Raw genomic sequence first — 19,413 nt, forward strand, 5'->3', positions numbered from 1 at the left:
GACGTGCTAGGCAAAAGTATGCATTCCATATTCTGACCTCCTTTGTTGTTAAAGAAATATTCTGAATATCTTACTAATATGAGAAAAAACAAATTGAAGTATGTCATTTTATAGCAAAAGGTGGTTAATGCAGTCTTCTGTCAGTGCTCAAATGTAGCCTTCAAGTTACAAGATTTAAGGATGAATTTTTCTTAACAGACTGATAGTCATCATAATTTTATCAAAACCTGAGAATTAGGAAAGAAATGAAAATGTAAAGTTCAAATAAATGGAAAATTAAAAAGAGAAAGGAAAAATTAAAAACAAAGCAACTTGAATTTGGACTATTATGACGCTAACTGTTGTAAGTAATTAAAATAAATTAATGTTGGGAATTAAAATCAGTAGCATTTGAAAGTTCCAACCTTCACTCACTCCCCTGGCTGATCCTTGTGACATCATCATCAGGGGCCTTTTAACTGTGTCCGGCCTTGGTCACGCCAGTCCTGGCCCGCGGTGAGAAACACAGGAGTGGACTGCAGCTTTGCCTTACCGTCTGCCGTCTTTTCAAATGTTTGTTTGAAGAGAAATGACCTGTGGAATCACACTTCACTCTGAGTGGCACCAAGTGACCTTTCAGAAGAGGCCTTGGCCACCAGGTGAAGCCGATCAGAGCTCTCCCTCCAGGGGGCGCCATCCCCACGCAGTCCCTGGGCACAGCAGCCGGGTCCAGGGACAGGCAGGTGCTCACACCACCTTTGCCAGCATGACTCAGACTCCTACATTTCTTACCGGAGAGATTCTTCTGTTGATGAGTTAAGATAATACCTTTTTATATTTGCTGTGTCATGCCTTTTCTCATACTTACCTGTTGGAGAAATAAATTGGAATTCTGCCTCATGAAAGTGAAATTTGGCATATGACACAATATATAGTAAAAAGATCATTTCACTGATTAAAAAGTTACCTTATTAATATTGGAACAGTTTGTGTCTATTCAGCGACATCCTCTCTATTCATCGTTGGTGTCCAACAATAATTATTCATAGTATCATGGTTTTCCCCACAGCAACCACATGCGTGGGTAAGCGTGTATTTCACCCTTTTCGTGGTTGAGGAAACTAAGCCTGGGACTGACAGGTAGCTCTCTGAAGGTCACATGTGCAGCAGAAGGTGACAGTATTCCCCTGCGACGGACTGGGCACAGGTGTCCCGGGCCTGAGCCTAAAGACCCGCCCCCGCTGGGGAGGGGCAGTGGGCATGCACACGGCCGCTGCCCCAGGTGCTCTCGGTCGCCTCTCAGCGACCTCCTCCTCATACTGAGCTCTCCTGCTGCATTTCTCTGCTCTGGGCCCAGCACCTTCGCACATTGTCTAGACCAGTGGTCGGCAAACTGCGGCTCGCGAGCCACCTGCAGCTCTTTGGTCTAGACTGACTGCTTCGCCTCCGTGGTTCCCTGGATGTAAGCGCCTCCCTTTGTTCACACGAGGCCCCAGCCATTAGCACAGTGCTGGCGGGAGGCCCTGCCAGCTGCTTCCTGAGCCCGTGAAGACAGGGTGTCCCCGACACAGCACCTTCCTGACCCCCCGTCCCCCATGCCCAGTGCGATGGGTGGACTGAATGCTTAGAATTGTCTCTGGGAAGTGAGACTGAGGATCATCTTTCTATTTCTCTCTGCCGCTATATTTTCTGCATTGAGCTGGTATTACTATATAATTAAATTTTTTAAGGAGTTGACTTTTATGACATATAGAAAAAAACTAAAGGAGAAGTGCTGAAGTCGTTCTGTAAGGTATTTCTAGGTCTTTCCCCCTCTTGTACAAGCTTTGTGTAATATTACTGCTGTTACATTTTGAAGACTTTTTAAAATGCATGTTAACGTAGGAAGAATACGGTGCCTGACATAGCAGTTCAAAAACAAATGATCTCTATTTCCACAAACAGTGGGCTTGGGTGCCCTGGTCTGGGGCGAGTCAGCCTTCACGTTCTCTGCATCGGTGGTCTTCTTAACCACTCTGTCACCTCGGGCGGCGCTATGTGGTCAGCCTTTGGAGAAAGGTCGGGCTGGAAGAAGGTTTGGGTGGTGTTGTTAATCCTCATTCGAGAATATCTCTCCATTGATTTTTAGAGAGAGTGGAAGGGAGGGGAAGAAATAGAAGCGTCAGTGTGAGAGAGCCACATCAATTGGTTGCCTCCTGCATGTGACCCAACCGGGGCTGGGATCAAGCCTACAACTGAGGTACGTGCCCTTGACCAGAATCAAACCCAGGACCCTTCAGTCCACAGGCCGACGCTCTAGCCACTGAGCCAAACCGGCTAGGGCTGGAAGGAGGTTTTTGAAATATGACTTTTGTTTTTACACAGAAAGGATCTTACTTAAATGTGGTAACCTGTGAAGAATGCTCAATATCATTCGCTATTAGAGAAATGAAAATTAAAGCCACAATGATATCCACTACACACATATTGGAATGGCTAATGGTTTTTTAATTGGCAATATCAAGGACATGGAGGAATTAGAAATTTCATACATTTTTTGGCGGGGTTTCTTAGAAGTTTAAACATGCACTTACTACTCGACCCAGCACTATCATTCCTAGGGTGTTTTTTTTCCAAGAGAAATGAAACATATGTCCACACAAAGACCTGTATGTAAATGTTAGAGGAGTTATTCATAATTGCCAAAACTGGAAACAACCCAAGTGTCCACAGAATGGGCTACTACTCGGCAACAAAAGGGAACAAACTACTGATGTGCAGCAATATGGATGAATTCCAAAAGCGGGGCTGTAAGTGAAGGGAGCCGGCACAACAGGCTGCAGTGCACGACTCTATTTACATGACATCGGAGAAGGCAGAACTGTGGGAACACATCAGAGCCGTGGTTGCCAGGGCTGGGAGGAGATTGGCCACAAATGACAACTTTCCATCATGATAGAAACATCCCATGTCTTGACTATGCTAATGGTTATAGGACTGTCTATGGCTGTTATTGTATGTACATTCTAACTCAATAAGCCCGACTTAAAGTAATGTTATGTAGGCCCTCGTCGGGTAGCTCAGTTGGTTAGAACATTGTCCTCAGACACTAAGGCACCAAGGTTTCAGGCTCTGTCCCCAGTCAGGGCACATATAAGAAGCAATCAATGAATGCATAAATAAGTGGAACAACAAATCGATGTTTCTCTCTCTCTCTCTCTCTCTCAAAAGGGTAATATGTAGTAGATGGATGTAAAGAGTGATGAACATCTTTGACTAAACAACAAGATAAATGCTTAGTTCTCTAATTGACAAATGTATTTATCATGATATGTAGCTAATTACCTGTTGTGTGACTTGTGCATCATTTTTACCCTCCTGGTCATAGGGAATAATACAGAGCCTTTAGTTAATGTTCATGGCAATTACTGAGTGATTGAAACTGAGAAGCAGAATTTCCTATGAGAGTGGAAGCATTTAATAGTTAACCAAAGCAGGAAGCTTAGACTGTGGGTGGTAACCAGCAAATGGAACTACGCTGGGGCAGGTGGAGACTTCTCTGTGACCCTCCTGAAGTAACGATGGTGACTGGAATGGAGTCCAGCTCCTGCTTCCTCCGTCTGTTGCTTGAGCCTCACTCCCGGTGGGTTGGAGTCTGAATTCGCTGGGTGACCAGTTTCCCGAAGCTGGTGTGCCAAGATGAGCCCACTTGAAAACTGGGGGCTCTTGGTCTTGGCTGCAAGGCCGTCCGGCTGAGGGGGGTGGGCCTGCATCTGCTGCCGCACTGTGCTGCCTGCTGCCTCCATCTGCTTTCTGTCAGAGCCGGTGCCAGGGAATCACTAATCTATTAGAGAAACATGAAATCAGAGCGCACGCTCGTCCTGGCTTGGCCTCTCCTGTGCTGCTTGGCTCACATGTTTGCTTTTTGTTTATTTGGGGCGGGGGGGGTGGGGGGGAGATATGCTATCAAGTAGGCAGAGAGTCTGGGGCATGAGTCATTTCTCACTCCTTCCCACACGTTTTAAAAAGATGATGGGGCAAATCCTATTAATGGTTATTGATAACAATTGTTGGTGGTAAGAGTTCCTACTATTCAGAGGTGACTGCCCAGCACTGGACCGGTGGGTTTCTGCCTGTGCCCCATTACCAGCATGACTTACAGACGTCCAGACTGATGTCCAAAAGATTGAGTAACTTGTCCAAGTTATGCCGCTAGGAAGCATCAGACCGACATCGAGCCCAGATTTTAGAGCCCGTGCTGTAGTCACTGCTGCCCTAAGCCGTCCAAGCCGTTAGACCCATTTTCCTGTGGGCAGCAGGACAGCCACAGCCTCCAGGAGAGGAAAGGGGGACTCTGCATTTCTCCCACCAGGTAGCGGCCTCTGTGACTAGGACATGGGAACGGACAGGTGAACTGCCGTGTGCCGCGTTCGGTGGCTTTCTGAGCACCGGTGTGTACGTGTGCCAGGCCCAGCGGCTGTGCTCTAATGAGTGACCACCGAGTCCAGAGCGCTTCCTGCTCTGAGACAAAGTCCAGCTGCTGCGTTGAGCAAAGCCCTGAAACAGCTCCTTGCTGGTGCATACCTGACGGGGAAGGTTGGAAGCCAGCTGCAGGTGACAGCCTCTCGGTCATTGCTCCTGTGCTCCTTCAGGTACCGCTCAGCTGCCCGCTCAACCCAGGTGCAAAGCCAGGTGGCGCACCTGTCAGGTCCAGCTGTGAGCGAGGTCAGCAAATTGGAGCCTCCCTCCCTGAGGAGCTGCCAGGGGCCTCCTCTGCCACAACCACGTCTAAACATCTGTTTTCTGAAAGGAGCGAAGTGTCATTTCATTTCCTTCGAAAGCAAAAAGGACATATGTTTTCACTGCATAAAGTTTCTTACCAAATGAGTCACCAAATGCGTGCTGGGGGAGGGTGGAAACGAGCTAGAGAAAGAGCATGAAAATGTGAATTAATTTCATTTGCATCCAAACTGTGAATGAGTTTCCTTATTTTTAATAAAGTGAAAGCCAGAAAGGAGCCCTGGATATCACTGACGTCGTCATCCTGTGGGAGCCAGGCATGTGAGGTCAGGAGGGGAGAAGTCTTGTTGCTCACGGGAAAGTTCTGGCTGCTGGGGCGTTGGGGATGCAGGGAACCAGGCAGGTCGCTGCAGCGCGCCCACGGCTCTGCGTCCCTCCCGCCAGGGTGGTGACGGGAGACAGACCTTCTGTGTGGTCCTGTGGGGTGGGAGAGTCAGCAGCAACTCAAGAGCTTTTTATAAAGATGGTGGAAATTGATGAGCAGTGAATGTTCTTTACTTTTCCCTGAAACAGTGTAAGCTTGATTGTTTCTGTAAAGGCAGAGTAGTTTCCTCATGAAAAGGCAGTTGAATTGGAGGAGCTGGCCAGGAGATACTGGCCCATGCCCCTGGTAGCCACTGAGGGGTTCATGTCAGCCTGTTCTGTTCCTTCTGGCCCCTCTCACTGTCCGCTGCCGACATTGCCAGCGCCTCACTGCTCCTCGTCGGCCTTCCAGAGGATGGTCAGGGTCAGGAGGCGCTTTAGCAGTCGCTGTCTGTGCTGCAGGGCCCTTTGCTAGCCTGGCCCAGGATTGGTCTGCAGCAGCCGGCAGCAGAGTATGGCCCACTTTGGCCCGCTGCCTGTATTTGCGAATAAAGTTTTATTGGAACACAGGCAGGCCTAGTTGTGTGTGCATTGCCTGTGGCAGCTTAGTCATGACAGAGACAGCCTGGCCCACAAGGGCCTATCCAGCCCTTTACAGCGAGAGTGCTGGCCGTGGTCTGTGTGGACAGTGACCTTCGCACCGTCTGCGTGAGTCAGACATACAACGGACAACCAAGTAAAGTGCACTGATGCTGGTGCACCTGGCAAGGAGCAAGCAGCCAGCGGTGTGGGGAAGCCTGAATTCCTTGCAGATTTTCAGGGGATGCAGCTTCCTCATGTGGACCTGAGAACACCTGGTTTCGTGATGGTGAAGATACTGTTACATCAGTGTAGTTTTTCCTTCCGCCCCTGAGCAGCTGCACCACGCGTGCCTGGGCTCTGAGCTGCACTCACAGGCTGCCTGGTGCCAGCCCGGCTCCTGCACCCACCAGCCACGTGGCCCCAGACCAGCTGGAACACCCTGCGCCTCGGGCGCCCCGTCCCTGGAGCGCAGAGTGTAGTCATAGGAACCCCTCCTGCTTGATGGGAGGATTAAGTGAGTTATGCAGAGAACTTGGGGCTGCGTTTGGCACATAGTAAATATCAGGTATCTGCTCTTATTGTTCCTAATCAAATCCAGTTTCTGCCGCAAAACCTAGGGAAGCTCCTCGTCTCATCTCCAGAATGACGCCCAGGCCTGGCAGCAGGACAGGCGCCGCCTCCTCCCGGTGACTCTCTGGCCTGTTGGTTGTGGCCTCTTTCGTCCGTGCCCTCTCCCCTCCTCTGCCATATTAAACCCCTACCGTTTGTCATAGAGCCCCAACAACTCTTCACGCCGTCGGTGTTAGAGAGGCGTGTCTTTGTTTTACAGAGAAGAGAGTGAAACAGTAAAAACAGCGGACCTTAGGCCACACCGTCAGCAATGCAGAGCCTCACGCACTCCAGCTCGCCCCATCCCAGAGCCCCCCACGCGGGCTCCTCATGCAGGCCCCGCCAACAACCCATCCCAGAGCCCCCCACGCGGGCTCCTCATGCAGGCCCCGCCAACAACCCATCCCAGAGCCCCCCATGCGGGTTCCTCATGCAGGCCCCGCCAACAGCCCATCCCAGAGCCTCCCACGCGGGCTCCTCATGCAGGCCCCGCCAGCAACCCATCCCAGAGCCCCCCACGCGGGCTTCTCATGCAGGCCCCGCCAACAGGCCTCCACTCCAGGAGGCCTCACTAGCCCCACTGCCGTGGAGCACCTTGTGTCCCCAAGCACACTTCCTCTAGTCCAGTGGTTCTCAACCTTCCTAATGCCGTGACCCTTTAATACAGTTCCTCATGTTGTGGTGACCCCCAACCATAAAATTATTTTTGTTGCTACTTCATAACTGTAATTTTGCTACTGTTATGAATCGTAATGTAAATATCTGATATGCAGGATGTAATTTCATTGTTACAAATTGAACATAAAGCATAGTGATTAATCACAAAAACAATATGTAATTATATATGTGTTTTCCGGTGGTCTTAGGTGACCCCTGTGAAAGGGTCGTTCGACCCGCCTCCCCCGCCCCCCAAAGGGGTCGCGACCCACAGGTTGAGAACCGCTGCTCTAGGCTCTCTGCTTCTCACTGTGCACTGACTTTTTGTTTTGCTTCTGTGTGTTATTTTTCCTTCCCTTTGCTACTCCACCTCACACACACATGCGCACACACAAACACACATGCTTAGATAGTGAGCTGCCTGGGTGCAGGAATTGGGTTGTATTTAACTCAGTATCCCCTATGCCTAGAACACATATGTTGTATGGGTGAGGCGATACTTCCAGAAAGTAGTGGAACACTAGTTCTTGGTTATGCACTCGTCTTTCCACGTGTGTTGTATTTCAACAGCCACTTATTGGGAGGCAGTGTATTGTATTGGTTAATTGCATGGGTTCCAGAGTCAGTTTGCTTGGACTTGAATCCTAAGCTACTAGTTATCAATGGAATCGTGGTCGTGTCTGTATTCCACGTGGCTGTCAGAGAAATGAAGGAAGTCGGCGCAAAGCCTTGCCAGTGTCTCATCCGCACTGTGGTTCCGCAGGTGTTACTGCTGGGGTGGCGGTAGGTGTGCCTTTCATTGAGTTGGGTTTAATGTATGTATATTCAATCAAAAGAAAAAAGGCATAGAGGAGAAAGGAAGCAAAACCGTTGACATGGAGCCCAGGCCATGGCAGCTGCAGCTCTCCCCAGGCGCCTGTGCCCAGTGTGAGCGGGGTGGTGTGGGGGTGGTCGGAGACCCTCATCTCAGGCCCTGCTGCTCCCAGGTGCCACCACCTCACTGTGTGGAGTGTCATGCCACTGCTTGAAACTGTATTTCATAAGACCTGGCACCAAGCACAAACCAGCCGCTCTACCTGGTGCTCAAGCCAAAAAAAAGTGTTCCCGGCACCCGAGGAAAGCGGACGGTGCTGGACTCATGGCGAGGTTCCGCGTGCCCCTCCTTCCCCCGGGGTGCTTCGGAGGCTGGGCTGGGCCATCTGTGCGCCTGTCTTCCACGCCGTCCGGAACCCTCCATCGGAACTGGGTGTGGCCCCACAGTCCTCTGCCGGCAGAGGGGCCGGAGCAATGGCCTGGGTTGAAGGGCAGGAATGGGAGGTGTGGGGGACGGAGCAGCCTTGGCGTCAGCATCCCTGGCCTGTTCATGAATGAGCTAATGATTAGCCTGGATTTGCCCTCCATGTCGCGCTGTCCTGGGTGGCTCCTGCCTCTGGAATGTGCAGAAAGAGCGTGTTTGAGGCTGCCCGCCTCGCAGCGCCCACAGGGAAGGGTTAATAGGAATGACTAATGTTCTGTGTTGATCACGGTGTTGGACAGAAAGTTTCCAGTGAATGTTTCACAAGTCCAGATAGTAAGTAAAAGGCCCTAATTTGTGTTTGCTTGCTTTTTGTTTAGGTAACTACTCCAGACCCCCAACGTATAGTGGGGTGCCCAGTGCAAGCTACAGCGGCCCGGGGCCTGGTGTGGGCATCAATGCCAACAACCAGATGCACGGGCCAGGGCCAGGCCAGCCGTGTGGTGCTATGCCCCTGGGACGAATGCCATCAGCCGGGATGCAGAACAGGCCGTTTCCTGGAAACATGAGCAGCATGACCCCCAGCTCTCCTGGCATGTCTCAGCAGGGCGGGCCAGGAATGGGGCCGCCGATGCCAACCGTGAACCGTAAGGCACAGGAGGCAGCCGCCGCAGTGATGCAGGCCGCTGCCAACTCAGCACAAAGCAGGTATGCCATCGGGGCGACGGTCTGGTGTGTGCGTGAACGGGGCTGGGCACCGTGTGGTCCCCGGGTCACATGGGGGCAGAGCAGTAGCAAGTCATTTTGCTTGGCCGGGAGGCTCAGAAAAACAAATGACAGGCCAGTTCTCTGAGGCACCAAAGAAGGAATCTGAGTGGTGGGCAAGTCGGTTGTGGGGCGTCATTTGAAATGGCTGTGAATGGTCACTGAGCAGCCCCCCAAAGCCCAGGCCTAGGCGTGGCTGGGGTCCCCTTTAACATAGCCAGGTTTGCGCAGGAAACCTCAAGCCTGTAAACCAGTTAAAATCTACAACATTGAAAAAGAACGTCCCCCTTTTGTCCCCCCACCATAAAATGTTTATGGCAAAGAAACTTTGTACACATATGTGTATTGTGTGTGTTTGTCTAAGTGTGTATGTGTGAGATTCATCCTTCATATTCTTATCTTTTATTTTTCTGGCCATACCTGTCTGTCCAAACCAAAATGAGGTTAATGCAAAGATAATATTTCAGGAAGTTTAATTTGATCCAGGAGGATTTTATCCTCAATGATTTGATTTCAATCCTGATTTTAAAATTAATTCTTAAAGTAAATACTTGGCCTATATAAAAGTAACATTGAATTTAAAAATTCGAAGGCCAGAGTGAATGTTTTCAGAGAAGCACTTGTATATATGTTTTATGTTTAACTTATACTAAAATTCATATAAAACAAGCAAATTGAGCCCAGCTGGCGTGGCTCAGTGGTTGAGCATCGACCTATGAACCATGAGGTCATGGTTCGATTCCCGGTAAGGGCACATGCCTTGGTTGCATGCTGGATCCCCAATAGGAGGTGTGCATGAGGCAGCCGATCAATGATTCTCTCTTATCATTGATGTTTCTATCTCTCCCTCTCCCTTCCTCTCTGAAATCAATAAAAATATTTTTAATTAATTAATTTTTAAAAAGCAAATTGAAACATATGTATGAAAATAGGGTGCCTTGAAGAAATGATAGAAGGTTCTGATTTTTTTTTCCAAAGGGAGATAAAAGCGTGCGTGTGTGTGCGTGCGTGCGTGTAAATGTGTCCCTTTGTTACCTTCCCTCTGAAGCTGCTATTTGGGAATGTTAGGGACCCCTCCAATCTCACTGTTTCCTCCAAATAATGAAAAATTTCCCTTGAGGAATCAAAATGAAACCACTCATTCTCTCTCCATCTCTCCTTCTCCCTCCCCTCTCTCCTCCCCATCTCTCCATCTCTCTCTCATCCCCATTACAATTAGAACCTCCTGTATGCCAGCAATGTACCTCTCACGCAAACCTGTGCAGATTCAGGGGATGTTTTAATGAACCTGTCTGTGAGGACTGGTTTGACTGGTATTTGAGTAGAAAGCACTTGATTGAATTTGACTGGAGGCCTTGGCTAGTGATCTGGGAAGGAGATGACCATAGAGATGTTGATTAGGAACTCCTGCCGTGCTCCCTTGGAGTCAGTTCATCTGTCACTTTGCAGAAAGGCAGGAATCACTGTCATCCATGCATTTTCCTTCCATTTGCAATCGGGAGGCCATTCCACTGCCTGCCTGCAGGCGCCGCCCAAGTGAGCCTCCAGGAGTTTAAATGGACTGTATTTTTGACTAAAGTCAAAGCTGTACTTCAGAAACTGAACTGAGATGAGATCTGAAAATCTTACTGTTCTCTCCTTCGTCCTGCGCACTCCCCACCCCCTTTTAAGGAAAGTACCTCGTTCCACTGCAGGCAGCTGCATGGTACAGAGTATTACACCACATCTGTGACCCTCCACACCTGTGTGTGGAAATGACAGGTGGACAGGGGTGTTCATACTGTCGACAGAACAAATCCAAAGAAGTTGTTCTTCTGTTCTGCTTTAGGCCACCATACATTAGGTCGCCTGCTTATCCCAGCCAGTCTGGGGCTGGCGGACGCCCCCTGTTTTCTTCCCAGCACCCCAACTATGGCAACTCTCAGGCTCCCATGATGCACCAGCCTGACCAGTACGGGTAGGTAGCAACAGACCCTGACTCGCTGGGGCCCTGGGCGATTTTAAACTGTTAATGAACGTGCCATCTGGCTGCAGAAGTAACACCCAAAACAAAGTGAAAGACCTCGAAGGAAATCCATCTCAGAGGGGTTGTCTTTTTGTTTCTTTCTGTTTGTTTTGTTCTGTTTTCATCACCAGCACTGTGCTGGTTGGGTAGCAACCTGCATGCTGTCCCTGATCTGTCTGCATGGCTATCGGCATGGCTTCTTCCCTCATGCCTGAGACGAATCCACATTTTCTCTGTGGAAAGTAATGAGATGACCTGCTCTGGTGTCATTCCCCCACTGTTGTCGTGTGTTGTCAGGTACTTGTGTTGTGTTATCATGACGGTGTTACTGTCACTGTCACTCACCAACCTGCTCCTGCACACCCTCAATTCCAGGTGCAGTGGCCACCTTTGGCCAGAGATTCCCTGGGAAAATACAACCAGATAATCCTAAACAGAATTTTCTCTCAGAACACGGCGTGGCCGTATTATCAATTACAACACAGGAATTACAGACAGCAACAAAAAGGGTCTCTTTCCTACTAGAAAACTATTATCAGGCTACACTATCTTAGGTTAGGGAATGCTTTTAAAGTATGTTATTACTGAGTGACTTACAAAGCAAAAATTATGATGGACATTTTTTGTATAGTAATGTAAGATTATCCTACATAGATTGAATCATGTGCACTAGATAGTTTCTATAGAAACATACCACATTTTTGGTTAAAGTAGGAAACGGTCAGCGAGCTTTGTTTAAGGACTAAATTCATGCAGTATGTTTTCACTAGTTATGAATGGGCGATGGAGAGCTTTTTAATCGTCTTTATATTCAGGATACATTTATTTCGACAGTGAGAGCAAATGGTAAGTCTGCAATTGAGAGTTCTAAATCCTGTCAACATGGTCATAAATGTGGACCAATAAATAGAAAATTCTATAAACATGATCCTAAAAATGCAGTAACAGGTAGAGGACTGGGTGAACACACATTTTGGGGAAATTGTCTTTTCCTCTTTTCCTTCCTTGTGGCACCTTCAAGGTCACTGCTTGAGCCCGTGGGAAGGTGGTCGTGGGGAGAGAAGAGCATTTGCATCAGCTGCTAATCCATAGGATCTGTCCTTCCCACCTCGGGAGTCCTATCTGGCCCCACGCAGCTCGCTCGCCTGTGCCTTGCCAAGCCACATTAAGCAGCTGTGTAAAATGAATTTAAATGGCATGCATCAGAGTGCAATCTCCTCCACTGGGGCAGAAAATCAATGTTAGCTAACCAGCACGCGGAGCTCGGGTCTGCGCTCCAGCCAGCAGCGTCCGGAGAGCGTCCTAGAACACAGCACCTCCTCCTCATTTGAGACCAGGGAAAGGGCGATGTCGGATTTCCGCGTGGGTCTGCTGGAGGCTTGGCACAGGCGCGACTCTGCAGCCCCGCCCCGTTAGCTCTGAATTTTGTATTTCATGTCTACGGCATTCTTTCCACAGAAGAAAGACGTCGTGTTTTATTTCTATCTTAAATCATCTTTCCTTTGCACTTTGCAATAAACAGAACCTGTTGTGCTTTTTTTTGTAAGCAGAGCTTGGCTGTGAGAAAACGTGTGGTGCGTGTTTGAGAGCTGCGGGTTCAGGAGTTTGGTTTTCACACGCTTTTGCGTTACCTAACAGCTCATTGCAGCAAACTCCTGTTTGTGCTTTCGTCTGTTTCCGCATGGACAGCTATCAGGTTCAAGTTCGGTGGGCAGTTTGAAGAGCCAGTTCTCATGTATCAGTCTCTCTCTGGGAGAGGAAGCAGGGTTCCCAGCTCCCTATGGCGACCCTTTCTCAAGTCAGAATCCCCAGGGGCTGGAGCCAGGAGAGAGGCTGAGAAAGGACTGGGTGGCGAAGGCGCACAGTGAGGGAGTGGCAGTGAGGAGAGGGGTGCTCCTGTGAGATGAGGGTGTGGCGGGTGCGTGGGGCTGGGGAGAGCACACTCGGGGAGCTGTTCCTTCTTTAACAGGCAGTGCCAGGCAGACACGTGCCACATGGAGAAAGTCGAGGATTCTGTAGATGAGTTGTTATGTTTCCCCTTTTGAGCAAAGAAATCCCTCGTTTGATTATGAGGATTCGCAGTAGAATGTGGTGAATCGCACTGTTCAGGTACTAAAGAAGCTGAGTGCCTTAGCCGGTTTAGCTCAGTGAATAGAGCGTCGGCCTGCTAACTGAAGGGTTCCGGGTTCGATTCCGGTCGGGGGCATGTACCTTGATTGCGGGCACGTCCCTAGTGGGGGGCGTGCAGGAAGTGGCTGATCGATGTTTCTCTCTCATCAATGTTTCTGGCTCTCTATCCCTCTCCCTTCCTCTCTGCAAAAAATCAATAAAATACACCCCAAAAAAGCTGAGTAATAGTATCCAGTATTTGAAATTAACAATTCATATCTGTTCAGGACTCTTCCCCCCGCCAGACACTGATAGACATTTTTACTCCGAAAATGCAGTTTTAAAGCTTTTCTAGTTAATGTAATCTCTTGAAGTAACGAGAAACAGTGCCGCACAGCCTGGCCGCAGCGTTGTTCTTGCTCTGAAAGTGAGCTGTGTCTGGTTGCCTTTGACTGGGACCCTCCTCTCTCGGGGCGGGGTGCCTGGAAGAACTTTTTCTTTTCAGCTTTCAGGCCTTTTCTGCAACATTCTTACCCAATTTTAAATCGTGTTTTTGCTTAAACTAAGTAACTTTGTTGTGCGAGGCCGCATTTCGTTCAGGAAATCTACAGAATGTTAGAGGTGTTTTAAATCAGGAATGACTGTATTTATGTATTTCCCAACGCGATAACCCTGGACATTCTTCTCAGAGGGTTTTACAAAATGTTGCTGTGGCAGAACCCATGAGCTGGAGAGCCCAGGCCCACATGCTTTGTTTCTAGCCAACAGACTGGTCCGTTCAGGGTGCGGGAAGGCTGCACCTGGTTAGCCCAGCCCTCAAGCATCGCTCAGGGGAGCTCACAGCCGGGGCTGCCGAGCCCCTCGGGGTTCCAGGCCCACCTGCTCCTGTCCCGAGGTGCACCCCGCGAGGCCGTCCTTGTCGGGTGGGATGAGGGGACGTCTTAGTTATCAGTTACCAAAATTCAAGGCCGGAGGCTTTTGCATTCTCCTCGCACCCTGAGCCTCTGCTTCATGGCTGTTTGTCCTGGCTGCTGAGAGGGTCAGTCCTTGCTTAGGGACGACTCGCACGCTCCCTGCGTGGAGGCGGAGGAAGTACTGGATCTTGGAATCTGACAGCAGGTGCCGCTGTGGCAGAGCTGAGAACAGCGCACCTAGGAGAAGCCTGCATGAAGGAGTTAATGAAAAGGGGAGATGTTCCCGAAGTCACAAGCTGCTGGGAACCCCAGGGGGCATATGCAGCTTCCTCCATGCCTGGTGGCTTTAGGTCAGCAGTTACAGGGGCAAGAATGGAGACAGCCAGCGGGAAAGCTTCAGACACAGAGAGGCTGTGAGCACTGCCATCGTACAGAGCCCTGTGGGCACTGCCACCTTACAGAGGCCTGTGGGCACCGCCACCTTACAGAGGCCTGTGGCAAAGGGGCCAGGAGATGTTCTGCTCAGAGTGACCGCCCATTGTTTGCTGGAGACGGGTGTGGAAAACATGCTGGAGGGTACACTGCCGTGTTCTCTGTCAGGGAGCTGTTAAATAGCATTCCCTTCCCCATGCTCAAAGGGGAAAAGGAAACTTAAATGTACAATTACCAAAGGGCGGGGGTTACTAATTCACAGCTGGAAAACGACTAATGGCTGTGGCTTTGTTGCTGGCATCGCACCCATCAGCTTTCCATCAGGGGACAGGCTGTCTGGAGAGGAGGTCACGTTCACAGCCAGGGAGGATCTTAGAGAAAGACTCGAAGTGCTGGAGGGCATTCCCGCAAGGCAGCGAAGAGGAACAGAGGACCCCACTTTCCAGGCTGGCGTTTCCATCTTCTCCTGGTGTTGCCTCTGGTAGCTCAGAAGCGACGTGCCCGAGCCAGACTTGTGGTCTCCGAGCCTGTCAGCGGTCCATGACGCCCCTGACCCAGCCTCTGTGCATGCCGCCACCTAGGGGACACGGTGGTGCCCTCTTGTCATTCATCACCCAGTCCTGTCACCTCCCGACCTCACGTAGCTCTTCCCTGTCCCACGCCTGGGTCCTCAGCACTGTCCTCTCCTACCTAGACTGTCAGAGCCACACAACCCGTCAGCCCTACATCCCTTCTTCCCGCCCAGCGTCCTCCCATCCACAGTCAGAGAGCAAACAATGCGTTTGAAATGCACACTCCTTCTAGTCTCTTAGGGTGCAGACCAAACCTTACAGAACCCCAGCCTCTGCTCACATGTCTTATAGTCCCTCCCCACCACCACCACCAGCTGTCCCTCCCCTAGGGCCCCTGGGTGGATCCCTCAGATCTTGTGGAGGGACCAGAGGACGGGAGGGGAGGACGCATGCCTTCCTCAGGGAACTTCCCCAGCACCTGCAAGGCCCTTCCCCACAGCCAGGGCCCTTGGCGCTCACTGTTCCAGTAGCTCTTGTGCTTGTTGTTTGTTTGTTTGGGCGACTACTGTGCCCCTTGCCCTCCTTCCCACCGCTGTCCTAAACACCCATCTTGAACAGATGATGGGGACTCTCAGCTCGATAGGAGGTGTTGCTGAGGGATCTAGTTACTCCCAGCACGTCTCCCTGAGGGAAGGGTGTGTATTTTCACAGGGCTCTACAGTCGGGAATCACGGGCATCCTGTTCTTGGTCTTTGGTTTGGCGACAGGAAGCACTGTGCCTCAGAATGGATTCCTCGCCAGCACTGGTGGCGGAGGTGACGCGGTCGCTTTGCCGCCAGAGCCGCGAGTGCCTTTGTTCACAGAGTGCGGATGGGTCCGCCGCACGAGAGGGGGCCGCTGGGGCAGCTTCTTCTCTGTCTGACTGTAGTTCAGAGACTTAGGGAGTGGTTTTCCCTTTTCAGATATTCGATCAAAAATAACCTCAACTGAAGGTGCCCGAGTACCGCTTAGCAAGAGGCAGGTGTGGCGTGGTGGGAGGTCTGTTTGGCCGTGGAGCGGACTCGGGAACATGGCTGTGTTGATGGAAGATGTGAGGCAGGGCCTGTGTGATGTGCGTGGCCAGTCGGCCGTCTCCACGAACACGCGGCTGGAGTGGGCTTTCCACGTTGCACCTCCCTGGTCTGGAGGCCCTTCGGTGTGAGTGAGGAGGGCCCCGTGTCAGTGTTTGCCTGGCTCGTTCCTCCTGCTCCAGAGCTCACACCACATCGCGGGGACAGTCGCAGGGCCAGCAGCAGATGTCGGCGGTCACGCCCCTCTGACTGACCAGGCGCCACACCCTCGAGTCATGGATATGCTAGAACGCTTCGGAGTGAGACCCCTCTCCGTGTGTCTTTGCCTCTGGATTTAAATAAAGTGGCATCACTCCTGTAGTGTTTGTTTCCAAAGCACTTCTGTCTGTCCCTGCTCTCCTCCAATGGGCTGTGTCAGAATCTGGTCACTTCCAGGAGAGTCCACTTCCCTGTGTCACCGCTGGGGAGCGCTGGTGATGCTGCGAAGATGTGGCCTGCTCACTTCCTTGGATGCACCACAATCATGTGCAGCCTGTTTAGTTTACATGTTATTGTAAGTGACTTAAAAAGATATTTAGCCTGGCTGGTTTGGCTCAGTGGATAGAGCGTCGGCCTGTGGACTGAAGGGTCCTGGGTTTGATTCCGGCCAAGGCACATGCCTGGTTTGCGGGCTCCATCCCCCGTAGGGGCCTGCAGGAGGCAGCCAATTAATGATTCTCATCATTGATGTTTCTATCTCTCTCTCTCCCTCTCTGAAATCAATAAAAATATTTTTTTAAAAAGCAAACAAGATATTTAGATGGGCTTCACTTAATGTTTTTAGCTGCCAGATTCAAGCTCTAGTGCAGCCGTGGGCAAACTACGGCCCGCGGGCCGGATCCTGCCTGTTTGAAATGAATAAAACTATTGAAAAAAAGACCATACCCTTTTATGTAATGATGTTTACTTTGAATTTATATTAGTTCACACAAACACTCCATCCATGCTTTTGTTCCGGCCCTCCTGTCCAGGTTAAGAACCCATTGTGGCCCTCGAGTCAGAAAGTTTGCCCACCCCTGGGCTAGTGGAAAGCAGTATTCCGCCTTCCGAGTGGACGCTGGCTACAGTCTCTTTAAAATGTGTTTGCCTCTGGCTTTTCCCCAGACCAGGCCTTCATTGGCAGATGGACGTGTGATGTGTGAGAACTCTCCAAAGGGACTAAGGGAGAACCTATAAAGATTACTCGTGCACGTGGGCTGAGGAGCAGGACGAGGGGCGCTTCCAGGAAGTGCACCTGCAGCCCCCTGCCTCGTCACTCGTCACAGTAACCTGGTTTTGTCATGGGACGACAGATGTTCAACCCTCGCATCTCATCCCATCCGAAAGCCGATTTAAAGCACTTGTGGCTCTTCTGCAGGTCTGCGTGTTCAAATGACAACCCCCACGTTACACGTGGACGTGGACGTGGACAGGTGGGGGGGGTGCCTGGCTGTGTGGACACCTGGCCGCCGTGAGTGCAGGCCCGTGGTCAGCAGCTGTGGTTTGTGAGCACCGCCCAGCGGTCATTTCCACAGCACGCAGCCCAGTACCCGCTTCGCAGCATAATCACCACAAAACGTCATTTTTCACCGTTTAACAGACTCCCTCCCGGGCATTTGGGCATTCGCTGCAGGTTAGGATCCGTGGCATCAGGGCAGCAGCAGTTGGGACAAAACCTGTCTGTTCCCATCGGGCCCTGGAAACAGCCCAGTGGTTCCCGAGCCCAGGGGCCAGGGTTAGGGTTTGACAGAGGGTTTCCCTCGTCTCAGCTTGTATCTGCCTGGTTCGGTTGCTTTGCCTGTTCCTGTTTCCTTTGCAAAGAGAAAGTGTCTGGTGAGTGCCTTCTTCGCCGTCACTCCGTTTGGACATCCGGACGTTGCCGAGGACGGAGGGGTGGTGAGCACTGTCCCTGGAGGGGGCCGACCCCCGAGGCTGCTGGGTCCTAGTGATGGTGGCCAGCCCCACCACGTAAGAAAGCTTGTTGTGGCCACAGATTTCTCGTGAGCCCCTCCGCGTGAGCTGGAGAGCTCGGCCTGGTCACCGAGGCCGCCACCTTGTCTCCTGCACAAAACACGTCTCAGTTTCCCCAGCTCAACGGGACGCATTGCAAGCTCTTGTGTAGCGGTCCGCCCTCCTGCTTGTTCAGAATCACCAAGCGTCTCGGCAGTAATTTCCAAAGCCACAGCGAGGAGGGCTCCATCCGCGGGGACGAAAGCCTGGCTCTCCCCCCAGCGAGGCAGGCGGCCAGGTGCCCTGCGTTCCTGGGAGACACGCTTCCCTCTGCTGCTTCTGTGCAGCCTCCGGAGACCCGGAGGCTGCAGCACACGGGACAGACTCCTTCCCGGGAGCAGCGTCCACAGGCTGTGTATTACCTCCGCCGCCTCCCACGGTGGCCACCCTGCCAGCGGGTGCCTCTAGGAGGCCCAGAGAAGAGCGCCATTCTGATGTAGCTTTCTCCAACCACAGATGAGTCCGCTAGACCAGGGGTGGGCAAACTTTTTGACTCGAGAGCCACAATGAGTTCTTAAACTGGACCGGAGGGCCGGAACAAAAGCATGGATGGAGTGTGTGTGTGAACTAATATAAATTCAAAGTAAACATCATTACATAAAAGGGTAGTCTTTTTTTTTTTTTTTTTTAGTTCATTTCAAACGGGCCGTAGTTTGCCCACAGCTGCGCTAGACAAATAGAAAGTTCTCCAGGAGGCCACCGTGTGGCATTGCACTTGTCTCATAAGTGTTAGCAGTGTCGGAGGCCTTGGGAGACAGTGTGGACCGCCCGCCTAGCAGCAGGCATGGGGAGGTCTTCTTCTACCACTTAGTAGCTGTGTGTCTTTAGGCAAGTGTTTAACATCTCTGATCCCTTCTGTGTATATGAGCATAATTCCACCCACCCTCCTCCGGGAATTTAAAAAATTAACTGTGTAAAGTGCCTAGAAAACACGTTATGCATATTTGCATGCACTTCACACAGTATTCATGCTAAAGTCATGGTCAGTCCCTCCGTGCTTATATGTAGAAGCTGAGGTCCAGAGCCGACTCGATTTGTTCCCAGATCCTGGCGACCATGGAAGTCTCCTCGTGACAGAGTCACGACCCATGGCTTTTAACCAGACTCTTAAAAACTTCCGGCCTCCAGCAACTGGCATCCAACACAGACATTTACATCTTTAATTTTTTGTTATTTTAAAGGTATTTTTTAAAACCTCTGTAATATCTACATTCATCACCTTGTGTTTGAGAAAGGGCAGTGCAGACTGAAAATAGCTACACTGAGAGAATAGTACATGTTTTTCATTAATGACTTATATTCATCTTTTAAAGGATATCTTTAAAACATTTTTTTTACTATATATTAGGAGCCAATAAACGATGGTTTAATAGAGGCGGAGGGGGTAGAAATCATAATTCATTTGGAACAGACAGGCAAAGCTGCTGCTGCTATG

General features: G+C 50.7%; 1 protein-coding gene across 1 annotated transcript in view; it reads left to right on the top strand.

The window, feature by feature from the left end:
* The window catches only part of ARID1B (AT-rich interaction domain 1B), a 387,394-nt gene that overhangs the window by 328,628 nt on the left and 39,353 nt on the right, over positions 1-19,413 (top strand). Inside the window, 2 exon segments of the mRNA XM_006779610.2 lie at positions 8,524-8,851; positions 10,737-10,865. Of these exon segments, the coding sequence (XP_006779673.1) occupies positions 8,524-8,851; positions 10,737-10,865 (457 nt within the window).

Source organism: Myotis davidii, unplaced genomic scaffold (assembly GCF_000327345.1).
Source record: "Myotis davidii unplaced genomic scaffold, ASM32734v1 scaffold1494, whole genome shotgun sequence".
Lineage (NCBI taxonomy): Eukaryota > Metazoa > Chordata > Mammalia > Chiroptera > Vespertilionidae > Myotis > Myotis davidii.